The following is a 13,758-nucleotide window of genomic DNA, read 5'->3' on the forward strand; positions in this document are numbered from 1 at the left end:
GCGAACAACACATCAACACTAGTGGACTGCCGAGGCGCTTTCACCCCAAAATGGCGGAAGCGTAGAGCTGCTGCTGGGCGCGTTTGTTGCAATGGAACGTTCTATTGAGTTTCGCCTCTTGTTGTTCTATAATCTTTGATCAGGATAAGACAAAAATCTGTTTCGGAATGATCAGTAATGTATTGGCTCATTATTTAAATTGTGTTATTTTAAACAAAAAAGTTGCTTAGTCTACTTTTAAATATTCCTTTCAAATTAATGAGCAAAATAAAAACAATCTTGTCATTTGGAGGTAAAAAATGTGTATTGAGAGGTGCAATAAAGACTTAGCAATAGTCATTAAATGAAGTGCATAGTACCAGTATAGCCTATCTAAAATGAGACTATGTTTGAGCAGGATTATTTAGAGAATAGGCCTACTTTATTTTTTTATAAACAAAGTCAATAGAATGCTTATTTTGTGGTGTACTGACTGTAAAATGAGACTATGGATGAGAATTATTTTTTAATGTTCATTTTGTTGTTAAAACTTACAACAAATAATGTTTCCAGTGGCAGTGACCTCTGAAGGCAATGGTCCACCATACTTAGCATGTTTATTAGCTCAGGCATTTCTCATAATCACTGTCCAAGCAAGATTCTGCTTCCTCAGCCATTCTCCTCTCCTTTAGCAGGCTAATTAAACCCTCTATAATTCATCATCAATATGAGGTGTAAAAATGAGAGCAGAAATGATAAAGCTGGCCAACTCTCTGTAGGCGGGGAAGTTTTCAGAGCAGTGCTTTAAGGATAGGAGTGGGAGGTCAGTTTGAGAATCCTAACAAAGCCTTCCCAACCTGCTGACCTAGAGCTAATGCAACACAACTCTCTCCGAGCGCCGAGCAACCTAATAAAGCACTGTGTAAGTGTGCATGACAAAGGCTAGGTAGATAAAACAGAGCGGCTAGGAGGGCTGACCACAGCAGAGCACAAAACGAAATACATTGGTCTGTTCTGTCAGGGAGAGAAAGAGGGAGGGAGAGAGAGAGAGAGAGAGAGAGAGAGAGAGAGAGAGAGAGAGAGAGAGAGAGAGAGAGAGAGAGTCAGCTAAACATACCTAATTAATGTGTGCCAAAAGTGTTTGGTCAGGACAAAGAGTAGAGCGGTGTTAACACACACAGACAAAAGTTTAGCAGGAGGAAAGGAAAGAAAAACAGAAGATAGACATCAAATATAGAGGAAAGAAAGGGTGAAAACTTAAAAAAGCAAACCATCTTTTTTATTATTTCCTTTATTGTTTACTCAAAAATGTAAAATTAATAAGGATAATATCGTTCAAAAGTTTGGAGTCTGTAAGATTTCTTACTATTTTTGAAAGAAGTCTCTTATGCTCACCAAGGCTGCATGTATTTGATCAAAAATACTGTAAAAACAGTCGTGTTGTGAATTTAGAATAACTCTTTTCTTTTTAATATATATTTCAATATAGGCCTATAGACTCACATAAATAGTCAGAAAACGTAGCCTATATATCACATGCAAATCAGCCTGCCTTTTTACATTTAAATCTATCTCCTCACTGTTGACTCTCTAACACACTCTTTCCAAATGCATACATGTACACACTCAGCAATGAAACACTCATGCACGCAAACAAAACCTGAGCCCACATACACCACATGCTACGAGATTACTGAAGAGGAAGTGACCTTTATTAGAGGTCGAATGGACAAACTGAGACAGAAAGAGAGGAGGAGATAAAGTATGTGTTGATAGAAGTGTTAAAAAGACTTCCGTCGATCTGGCATGGTCAGAGCCTTCAAATATACTCCAAACCACAAACAACATGCTCATGCACACACTGAATACACAAATATACACCAACTAATAAGGTTGTCCAATGATCAGGTATATGTGAACACTTATACCTTGTGACAGATCGGTCTGGCAAAGAAAAGCTGAAGAAAGATAAAACTGATTTACAGACTGATGAATTCGTTTCAGGAATGACCGGGTTCCCTCAGTAGAAATGTAAAATGTTTGGCGGAAGTACACAGGTTTATTTTTGTCCACTTCACAGTAATATTAAGAACACCTGCTGTGAAGAGCCAGAGCCTTTACAAATCACACACACACACACACACACACACACACACACACACACACACACACACACACACACACACACACACACACACACACACACACACACACACACACACACACACACACACACACACACACACACACACACACACACACACACACACACACACACACAAAATAAAGGACAATGATAAGGCTGGAAATAACCAGTACATTACTGCCTAATGTCTTTCAGATTGCCAATATAGGCTAAATCTGCAGACTTTGACAAATTATTTATAGAGCTTATCTGAGGTATAACACTCTAAAACATAGGCCTATGTGTTTCAATTGCCTATGTGCAGGATTTTCAGTCATTTCAACACTGTATAAATATTTTCTTTTTATTCATAAACCTAATGTGAATGTGCTGTAAAATCAAATTATAAATAAACACAATTATATAAATTGTTATTAAAATCAAATTCAAATTATTATAAGTAGGGTATATCTTGAATTGGAATTTGAAAACTTTTTTTTTTTACTCTTTTGACCAAAGATTTTTGTTTTATGCTAGAAAAAAATAAAATGTCAATGGGGTGTAATTTAAATGTAATTTAGAATGTTTAAATCTTTTTTTACAGGGGAAAAAACAACACACAATTATAATTAAGAAAATTACTTTTCTTTGCAAGGAATGGATCATGCAATTCTCATATATACTGTAAATACAGAAAATCAAGAAAATTTGCAGAATATTATTCAGAAATCATATTACATTGATGTGTAATGATATAAAAAGGAATGCATTAACTGATAAAATGTATACAGTACCTTGAATGCAAAAAAAATCTACCAAATGCATAAATGGGATTATATTAATAAACCTATATGTAATTGTGATCATTCGTATGTCTGAATACTCTCATTACCTGCAAATATTTCTGTTTCATTACCAAATAAAACATCTATAGGAAAAAGCAGCATGCTAGTTAGTAATCATTATCATTTATTTTACACATAAGGTCATATTAAAAATTATACTTAGTCTTATTAGTCTTAGTCTTATTTAGGTATTAAATGAAATAATAACCAATATCAGCTAGGTGAAGGCCATAAAATATTTCTGAATATTTTTTTAGCTTCAGTGTTATTAGGAAATAGCAGTAGAGAGATCACATAACAGGATCTCACATGTTGTTTCACCCAGAGGCCATGTAATAAGACTGCTGTCATAATGAGTCTTGTTAGCACTACAGCATGTTTTCCTCAGGAACCTCCTGATAAATACAAGCACAAGAATCTCATATAATGTGCGCATGGGGGCGGCCGGGTGAGTGGGTGATATTACGTGGCTGTTAGCTTATCATTTCTGCTCAAGGTGCACTCGTTTGAGCAAATCTGTGTGTTCATATGTGAGATGAGAAAAGTAATGTGGTCACGCTTGCTCAAGGTCACCCTGAGAAAACCTTCATCCTCATCTGAAAGGAATCAAGACTCATCAACTGTTCTTTACACAGTTACACCAACTGCAGGATCCTCAGCAGGAGAGACCGACAATCTCAGGGAAAGACAAAAAAAGACAGCGTGATTGAGAGAGAGAGAGAGAGAGAAGGAATAAATCATGAAAAGACACGTGTATGATTGCTGAAGAAATGTTCAGGGAGGAAATCCCCATGGCAACGCCAGGAAACCACATTCTTTCACCATGGCAACCAAGCCTGGGTAGGAATGCTAATGTCAGAGTCTATTAAGCGCAGGGAGAGAGAAAATGGACAATATTCAATACAGAATATTATGATAGTTCTACAGCATTATTTAGTAGTACTTTCGGCCAAAAAACTAACTATGCGACATTAAGTGTGTTTACATTCAATTTTCGATTATGGTTATTAAGCCGACAGTGTAGGCCTATACGGTCATCAGCTTAATGTAGCCTACATGTTTTGACCTAATCAGATCTTTATAATTAGCCAGTTTTCAAATGCACTCATTAATTGCTGTAGTTTTTCACACATGAAGGTCGTGTGAAATCTAGGTGAGGGAATCCTCTTTGGTCCTGCATTCGCCCTACATTTGACACATGCATTCAAATAAAATCACTCAAACACACAACAGCTCTCCCTTGCCCCAAAATCTCAGTGTCCTAAAAACTATTTGTAGCATTTGCCTACTCCCCTGTCTCTAGGTCAGTACCCCACTCTCAACCCCCTTCATCATGACCTCTTTCTTTTCAGCACACCTTTCTCTCAAAAACAAGCTCATGTAAACACACACATCTCTATCTCTCACACGGGACACAAAATACACAAGGCTCATCTTCCTCCCTGAAGACTCCAGCTGAGTATGTGTTCCTGTGTTTCAGTCTCTCTCAGAGACGTCAGACTACAGAGTAGCGTATTAACAGACAAAAAACAAAAATATGATAAAAAAAAAAGTGTTACATGCCTCTCTGGAACGGCCATTATAGTTAACTAAAACCTGCCAAAGAAAGATATCTCATATTTATTTAGTTTATCTTAATGAACTAAAATAATTAAAAATAAAACAGAAATAAAAATGAACAAAAACTATATAGAAATATTTAAAAAGAAACAAAAAACACTAGATTTTTTTTTAAAATTTCACTACCGTGAGATAAAAATCAATGGAGTGATAAAAATCTAGCCTAAAATTCATTATTCTTTACATGTAAATTTAGAACGGTGGCATTTGGTCACCGTGAATTTGCCAAGTAAGACATGTTCCTGGTTCAACATATTTTGATGATCCTTGAAGTGGATTCTTTCCGAAACATTCCTGTCCGAAAATTGAGTCCTTCTTTAGTCCAAGTTATTCCTAAAATCAGAGGGAAATGATTGGTGAGTAACGTACTCGGTTACTAACGACTGTGAAACCTCCAGTTGTCACTAGTGATTGTCGTTTGAACCTTTCTGGATCCGCCATCAAATTAATAAGGTTAATTATATCAAGTACTGTGAGGAAAGAATAAATAAATCTCCAACTCCAACATCCTCACAGTCACAGGCAATATAGCCTACTACCTTCTTTATGTGTACAGATGTGACGTAATGACGCAAAGTCATGCTCGAATTTCCCGCGGAAATCCACCAGAACCACTGAAGTTAAAAAAGTGTTCGTTTCTTCAGCCAATCAGGGCGGCTCAAACATGCATCTTAATAATTTGTCACTAATCACTTCTTTAATTAAAGTCTCTACCGCTGAGGATTTGGCTTTTGAATTGAGATTTTATCCTGGGGACTAAGCCTCCTTTATCTCTCTGTAATTAGAAAGCCTAGTTATGATTCATTGGCCTTTTGAGCGTTTTAAATAGGTCTTTTGAGTTGAATGAAAACAAACTTTATTACAATTTTTGTTTTCACTAAGAGACCTTACATTAAAATGTTCTGATAGTGTGTACACGTGCTAGGTGGACTGGTATACATGTAGAAAAAAACATGTTTATTTATTTATTGTACAACACACTTTTTTCTTTCTTTCATAATGTCCAGGGGACGAATAAAATGTAAGTGATTTCCCTCTGATTAACAAAACAGCGCTCTCACTGGTGCACATCTGATAGCCTACTAAATACAGCAGTCAAACAGTGACGCCAAGTGGTCAAACAGAGGATTATATGTTTGTATATGCATGTCTGTACCACACACTGTAAAAAACCCTGATGTGTAGATCTTGACAGACAGACAAAACAACTATAACCTCCTGAGACCCAGGCATAGACTTTTTTCCTCTGTGAAACACATTATATTTTAGCGAATGTCACAGTCTGGATGTCCTGGAGAGAGAACGTTCAGGGCTTTTCAGAGAAACCAAATGTTTGGAGGTTTCACCATGACAACTCCCTCTCCTTGGTCTTTAAAAATGACTGCCATTGACCATGGCAAATTGTCATGTACAAAAAAACATGATTTTCAGCATTGATTTCATACATGTCCTCTGACGACACCAGGACTTACAGCATGTTAATCAGGCATTTTGGGGAGACACAAGATAATAGGGAAATAAATTATACATCAATATGAAATATGAGATATTCTTGTGAAAATGTTGCCAAGTTAACACTTCCATTATTACACTTCTTTTTCATTACATGTTAACCCAAGAACACATCAATATGCAAATTTGATACAATGTAGGCCTAGATTGTATGGGACTGCCCATTTAGGGCCATTTTACACACATATTGCATAAAGTAAAATACTATATCAAATAATTCTGTTATATCTTACACAACATAGTTGAGAATCATTTTTATATAAAGTTTGCGTAAAAATAGCCTGAAACCTAAAAATTGATTGGTAAATGAAAAAAGAAAACATTGTTTTTTTCCAATACATGTGTTATCATGCCATTTTATTTCCCAGGTTTCCTCTGCAGAGGATAAATAAAATAAAATAAATAAAATAAAAATATGAATAATTAAAATATTAATAAATACTGCAAATAGTATATAAATAACACTTAAATAATAGTCAAGCATCAGTCTAAACAGGGTAAAGTAAGTCAAGCTAAAAAAAACATTCTGCACAAATTTGTGAATTAAATTAGTTGAAAGATGGATTATTTGTTTGAAATTTCGAAGGCTACCATCTCTTTTTAAATAAAATCACAATAAGAGGGTATTTTAAAAAAGTAAAGTGCTACAAACAATGTAATGGCATAAAAAATCACAAAAAACATATTATGTGTCCTTGAAATGGCTATATTTGTTTGTTGTATATTGGAATGTTTATGGAATTAAAAACAACAAGTGAGACAAGCACCACTGAACGTCATGCATTGGGTTGTCTGTCTTTTAAGACAACTTATAGATTAAAAAGGGAAAATGTTTCCTGAACACTACCAGCGATTCTGTAGCAGCGAACATCTGTCTCAGTGGAAAACGGGGAATATCCATATCACTATTCCCTAGTACCCATAGACATTTGTCTACGCTAGTACCTGCACAATATTGAACAAACATACCACTGGGCACGCGCACGTACTCTCGGACAGACGTACGGTCCCGCTCCTAACCGCCCTACCATCTAATTGGTTAGTTTGAAGTCCACCGAGAACTCCGATTGGCTGCTTTGAATTACGTCTAAGCGGCCAGTTTGAATCTAGGAACTCGCAGTTCAGCAGCGAGATACAACATCCGCACGCTCTTTCTCTTCTCAAAAACTTAAATCATCAAGATATCTGAAGAAAATAGGAGGGTTTGGATATTCATCTAGATTAGATATAGTTACAGAGCAGGTGAGTTTTTAAATGTATGAAGATGATTGCCTTTTATCAATCTTGATTCTGATCGTTGAACGTTTTAAAGTTGATGAGGCCCCACAGGCAAAAAACTAACTTAAAGTTACTTAACTTAGTCATTTAACTTCAACATGCAGTTTATACTTGTAAATAATATTTTGGTTGATGTGATTCTTAAATATAGTTCTTAAATAAAAGCAGATCACGGTCTTTGTCGTCTTTCCTTGTTTTAACCATGTTTCCGTTGCATTTTGATTTAACGTGGCCACATTTTCTTTTGCAAAACATGGATATAAAAATGGGACTTGGTGTTTTCATAAGCATAAAATTATAACTCATCAGAAATGTCACTGTGTGTTATGGATATATTCATGATGTCAAGGCTAAAAGTTTTAATGAATGTTTAGAAATGTGTTCAATCAGTCTTTTATACCTCATGTGTATATAAATAAATGTGTACATACATTTTTATATATATATATATATAGTGTATTGAAATAAAAAAAGACAAGTTTGTCTGCCACTAGCTTTCTAAGGTGAGTTCCAGTATTGAGTAAAATGCTAATGTTATGCTGTAAATTTACCTTTTCCTAGCCTTTGTTTTTCCTCAAAAAAAGACTGTTGAGAAAAATGGATGACTATCTGAAGATAGAGAAAATTGGTGAAGGTAAGTTGAATTTTCTTTGATTTTTTTTTTAGTTTTTTAGTTTTTTTTAGTTGTATACGACCATTGTATTGTTCTCTGGCCTCTCTCTCTCAGTGTGCAGTCAGTTTGTTTCAAGGCAGACTATGAGATTGCATGAGAGTTCCTGGTATTTTTTTCTGTAGATGTCTAATAGAAATCCATGTATGTGTTCTTTAGGTACATATGGTGTGGTATATAAGGGCAGGAATAAAACCACTGGACAGGTGGTTGCTATGAAGAAGATCCGTCTGGAGAGTGAGGAGGAGGGTGTGCCCAGCACTGCTGTCAGAGAAATCTCCCTCCTCAAGGAGCTTCAGCACCCAAACGTTGTACGGTATGAGACGGAGAGATTTTATAACATCTTTATCTACACAAAACAGAATCAAAACCTCAAAGTTTAGAATAAAGAATCTGGATTCAGTCAGATTTACTGCATAAAAATCGTGGGTTGCGTGCGTGTAACTGCGTTTGGAACTTGCAGATGTCTTCTCTCTTTTTTTCTCTCCAAAAAAATTGAGAGTTATGATTTTATTTTGCTTCTTAAAAGGGGTCATATGATACTATTTTCAAAGATCATTATTTGGTGTAATAGAATGTTAACATGGTTTAATGTTCAAATAAATACATTGTTCACATACTGTACAGTTTTGTAGCTGCTCTATGCCCAGTCTTTCTAGTCTTCCCTCCTTCTAAAAGCACAGTGTGCTCTGATTGAACAGCTGACCCAATGCGTTGTGATTGGCTGAACACCAAGAAGTGTGTGTCAGAAATGTAACGCTCCTTACCATAATCGAGAGCTTCAGCTTCCAAAGCAATTATAAAGACAGTTAATAAAGTCGTCAGCTTTTAATATATAAGTTTGAGCCCGAGTCAGATTCAGGAAATGCAGATGACCAAGCCGATCGTTCTGAAGCATCTTTGAAAGCACGACCTCAGCAGAATGTTTCAGTCGTAAGTTGTAAGCTCTGTTTTTGATCGTAAGAACGACAAACAATGCGTTACTCTGCAAAACTCTGCATTTTGTGAACAGTCAATGGCAAATAGTTTAACAAATAATAAAACATACTTGCAGGTTCTGATACAGAAGCACCATATTGCCCTAGCAAAGTTGGAATCGCCCCATTTCTTTTTAGAAGAGGCTTTTGTGCACAGCTGGCCTTGTACTCTCACAGGTTCATGAATTTCTTCCATAAAATGGCCTGCACACATGGAACAGTTTGGTTGTACTGTTCACACAAACAAATTAACAGCATCTTAAACACATTATAGCACAATCCAACTCTAGACACTCATTCAAACACAACACACACACTCACACCATCTTAACAATGTGTGCAAACTTGCTTACTTTGCAACCAACTCTTTGCCAAGCCCGAAAAAGTGTGAAAATCTGTGCATAAAATATGTTCCGTGGGAAGGGTATTCCACTGTCTCATGGCTACACATGAGAAGGAGGAGCTCCCAAATTGTGTTTTACATTGTGGGAGGCTACACTCACCCCTTGTGACACTTCTAGTTGTTCGTATAGTTTTTTCGGCGCAAAGTGTTACAAACTTTTTCAGAGGTTTTGATTTTATGTATCAAAGACACATTTGAGTGTTTTATTAGATTATCAAGACTAAGTAGATCATATTTGACCAGTATATGACAGTGATGAAAGTGACGTGTTTTTTTATCATGAATCTTGAGGCCGTTTTTATACAGAGATTCTATGGGTTTTATGACTGTCCTACATGCTTGAGACCAGGATGTAATACAGTACAAAATGTGGGAAATTATCATTGCATTTAAATATGTACTGGATGCAACAGTGGTGAGAGAGTTTCTTATGTATCTATAATTTACTAAGTTAAATTTCAATTTATTGCCCATATTTTTAACATGACCTTTAAAACTAAGTGTCGAATCTAGAGTTACCCCCAGATATTTAAATGTATCTACATGTTTTATATATTGGCCACGTGTATGCATTTGGCTGGCATTATGCAAATATTTCCACATAGTGACTTGGGTCTGGGAGTGAGATTTCCAACGAGGCGTTTTAGCTAGGTCTGGATCTTCCGCCTTTTAGAAATAATAAAGTTAACAGCTACATAACACACTAAAGAAAAAGGAAAACATGAAAATACATTATATGACCCCTTTTAAAGGTCTTTATTAATTTCCAGTAGCCTATTGAAACATTTAACTCATAAATCATAATGCACCACTGTATTTTTTTTTTCTCTGTTCCCATTTTCACAGCTTACTGGATGTGCTGATGCAGGAGTCAAAGTTATATTTGGTGTTTGAGTTTCTGTCCATGGATCTGAAGAAGTATTTGGACTCCATCCCATCTGGCCAGTTCATGGAGCCCATGCTGGTCAAGGTGCAATATATAGTGTATAAGATGAGTTCACATGATCAGTGTCACACTTTTGCTTAGGTTATTTAATTAATAAATGGTGCAGAATCTTAAATATGTATTTCATTTACTTCCTAACTTTTTTTTAACATGGACCTTTGAACCCCACTGTACATGAAAACTTAGCCCAGTCATAAGTAATGATAAAGTAACATTTGTATTGCTTTAGAGTGGGGCTGTTTGCCATGATACACTACTATTTTGAAAAAATAAACTGCGCAAAGCAGCACAAATTTTCAACCTTGATAAGAAATGTTTCTTGAACCCTAAATCAGCGTAGAATGATTTCTGAAGGATCATGTGACACTTAAGAATGCAGTAATGGCTGCTGAAAATTTGGCTTTCCCATAGCAGGAATAAATCATATATTAAAATAGAAATGTTATTTTAAATTGTAGTAATATTTCATGTTACTGTTTTTACTGTATTTTTGATCAAATAAATGATGAATCAAACTTTGAAATAATGCATGTTCAATACTATACAGATTATTATTTCACATTTGAATGAATAAATTCTACTACTTTTCCTCAGGTTTTATATCGATTTATTTCTGGCTTTCACAGTAGGTCCCAAGGTTAGAGTCTGTACCTGGAAGTAACTGTAACTATGTGTCCTCTTTGTAGAGTTACCTGTATCAGATCCTCGAGGGGATTCTGTTCTGCCACTGTCGCAGAGTCCTGCATCGTGACCTGAAGCCCCAAAACCTGCTGATTGATAATAAAGGTGTGATCAAGCTTGCAGACTTCGGGCTCGCACGTGCCTTTGGAGTCCCGGTCAGAGTATATACACATGAGGTACATACACTCATTATCTCAGTGACAGCAATTTCTCCCTGCTCAATGTGTTCTGTAATCAAATAGGCTTGACGTACTTCTACTCACCGTGTGTTTGCACAGGTGGTCACTCTGTGGTACCGAGCTCCTGAAGTCTTGCTGGGGGCCTCACGTTATTCCACACCTGTAGACGTCTGGAGTATTGGTACCATCTTTGCTGAACTTGCCACCAAGAAACCACTCTTCCATGGAGACTCAGAAATAGACCAGCTTTTTAGGATCTTCCGGTAGGCCTATACCAGAGGTGTTCAAAACTCTGTCATGGAGGGCCACTGTCCTGCAGAGTTTATCTCCAACTTGCCCTAACACACCTGCTTGGAGGTATCTAGCCAGACCTTGTTTAGCTGGTTCGGGTTTGATTGGGGTTGGAGCTGAACTTTGCAGGATAGTGGCCCTCTGGGAGCAGGGATGGACACCCCTGGCCTTTACAAACTTCTGGGACAGTGACATTGATGTTTTTATATCCTAAAAGTTGAATTTATAATGAATATCTGTGAAGTTATCAGCAGGGCATTTATGGTGACGCCTATAGTTGCACCTACACTTTCTGTTTAAAATCTTAGGGTCAGTATCCCAACCATGATACAGTGTTTAAAATAGTTGAAGAAAAATATAGGGATGTGCAATATATTGGTTCCATTGTGTTTTCTTTTCTTGTTTTTCTGTACCTGTGCCAGTCGATATTGGATATTTAATTGTGCATGCTCTTTTCTTTTTACTTTTCGTATTGTATTTGCTTTCATATAACTGTCACTAAATTATTTTTTTCATAGTGTAAATTAACTTAAATGATTGAAATTAACTTCATTGATTTTATTTTTCAGGATTCTTTGAATATAAAGTTCAAAAGACCAGGATTTATTTGAAATATAAATCTTAACATTTAAATGTCTTTATTCTCTCACTTGCTGAAACAAAAGACTATATTAATATTGGTTGTCCTGAGATACATTTCAATACTGTGAAGATGCTACAGCTACTGGCTACTTTTATGTAGTTATCTCCTCCCTTGGTTCATATGTGTTCAGGACTCTGGGAACCCCTAACAATGAGGTCTGGCCAGATGTTGAGTCACTACCAGATTATAAGAATACCTTCCCAAAGTGGAAATCTGGGAATCTGGCCAACACAGTGAAAAACCTAGACAAAAATGGCATCGATCTGCTCATGGTAAGAGGGCGTCCTGACATACTGGTGTCCTACTTATCTATATGGATTTATCTCCCATTCTTTCCTCACATATTTATTTTCATTGTCTCTTTTGTTTAGAAAATGCTGATTTATGACCCTCCGAAGAGGATTTCTGCAAGGCAAGCAATGACACACCCGTATTTTGACGATTTGGATAAGAGCAGTCTTCCAGCCAGTAACCTCAAGATATAGACACACCTCAGATCTTATACCCCTGTTTGCACAAGTACACATCCATACTAAAGCAATGTGAGCCTAGGGGTCATAATGAAACTGACTCTAGACTTCTGGGAGTCCAGATTTACTCCTCCAACCTACAGTAATGCAATCTGAGTCTTTTGACAAGCAATAATTAACCTTAGGTTTGTTTATTGGGTGTTTTTTCTACTTTTGTTTGTCTGTTTTTGTATGTCTTTTTCCTATCCTGTTTTATATGTTACATAAAACACCCGTTTGTAAATAAATAAATAAAAATGTGGACCTATAATGACATATTACAAGAATAAACTAAGTTGTTCTCAATAAAGAGCACTTGTAGGATCCCATCACGGACTGACTGATGTCTTCTGTTTTCAAGTACACTAATACATTTGATAACTAATTGCATTTACTGTGGGGCCTGGTCTGTACAGATCAGGCGCCACGGTTCGGCTCGCATGTCATTTGCGATTTAGTTGCAAAGTTTAACCATGATGACGTTAAAGTTTACCATTTGCACGCGTTTCTAAAGCCGGCTTCGCACTGTACAGACAAATTTTGCACATACAAGATTCCTCTGACCCTAGGCTGAAATCTGAACTCTTTGATTGTTCACCGACAGCCAATTCATGACCGCTGCGATCAAATTTGACCCCTTGATGAAATTCTGGCAGATTTGACTCATAGTCCTGCAATGTGTCTTCTACAACGACGGTCAAATTGTCTTCGGTTTTCAAGACGAATTATGACCAAAATTAGTGTTAGAGATTTCTTTGCTGACACCATTTCAATCCCGTGTGTAATGCAGCTCACTGTCATCGAAGTTGACCGAATGTATTTTTGTAAAAATCCAGATGAGTTTTCTTGTGCGTCCGTTTTTATCTCGTCATACAGTCTGACATTAATGACAACTGAGATCCTACAGTTTGACATGGAGTAAATTGAGCATCATTTTCATACAGTCTGATAAGGAACAATTGTAAAGGACTGTTATAAATCACCCAGTGTGCACCCGGCTTAAAGGATTAGTTCACTTCTAAATGAAAATTCTGTCATTTTCTCACCCACAAGTTGTTTCAAACCTGTGTGAATGACTTTCTTCTGCTGAACATAGAAGA

The 13,758-nt window shown here is 36.5% G+C and overlaps 1 protein-coding gene across 1 annotated transcript; it reads left to right on the top strand.

The window, feature by feature from the left end:
* The first annotated feature begins 7,162 nt into the window (after nucleotides 1-7,162).
* Nucleotides 7,163-12,987, top strand: cdk1 (cyclin dependent kinase 1). The gene is made up of 8 exons (XM_077239319.1): nucleotides 7,163-7,323; nucleotides 7,944-7,993; nucleotides 8,189-8,345; nucleotides 10,256-10,379; nucleotides 11,042-11,212; nucleotides 11,315-11,478; nucleotides 12,280-12,421; nucleotides 12,521-12,987. Exons 2-8 carry the CDS (start codon nucleotides 7,957-7,959, stop codon nucleotides 12,632-12,634), a joined length of 909 nt encoding a protein of 302 aa, XP_077095434.1. The 5' UTR covers nucleotides 7,163-7,323; nucleotides 7,944-7,956; the 3' UTR covers nucleotides 12,635-12,987.
* Nucleotides 12,988-13,758: the final 771 nt, after the last annotated feature.

The sequence above is a fragment of the Siphateles boraxobius genome, unplaced genomic scaffold, assembly GCF_051911475.1.
Source record: "Siphateles boraxobius isolate OS27281-9 unplaced genomic scaffold, OSU_SipBor_1 22, whole genome shotgun sequence".
Lineage (NCBI taxonomy): Eukaryota > Metazoa > Chordata > Actinopteri > Cypriniformes > Leuciscidae > Siphateles > Siphateles boraxobius.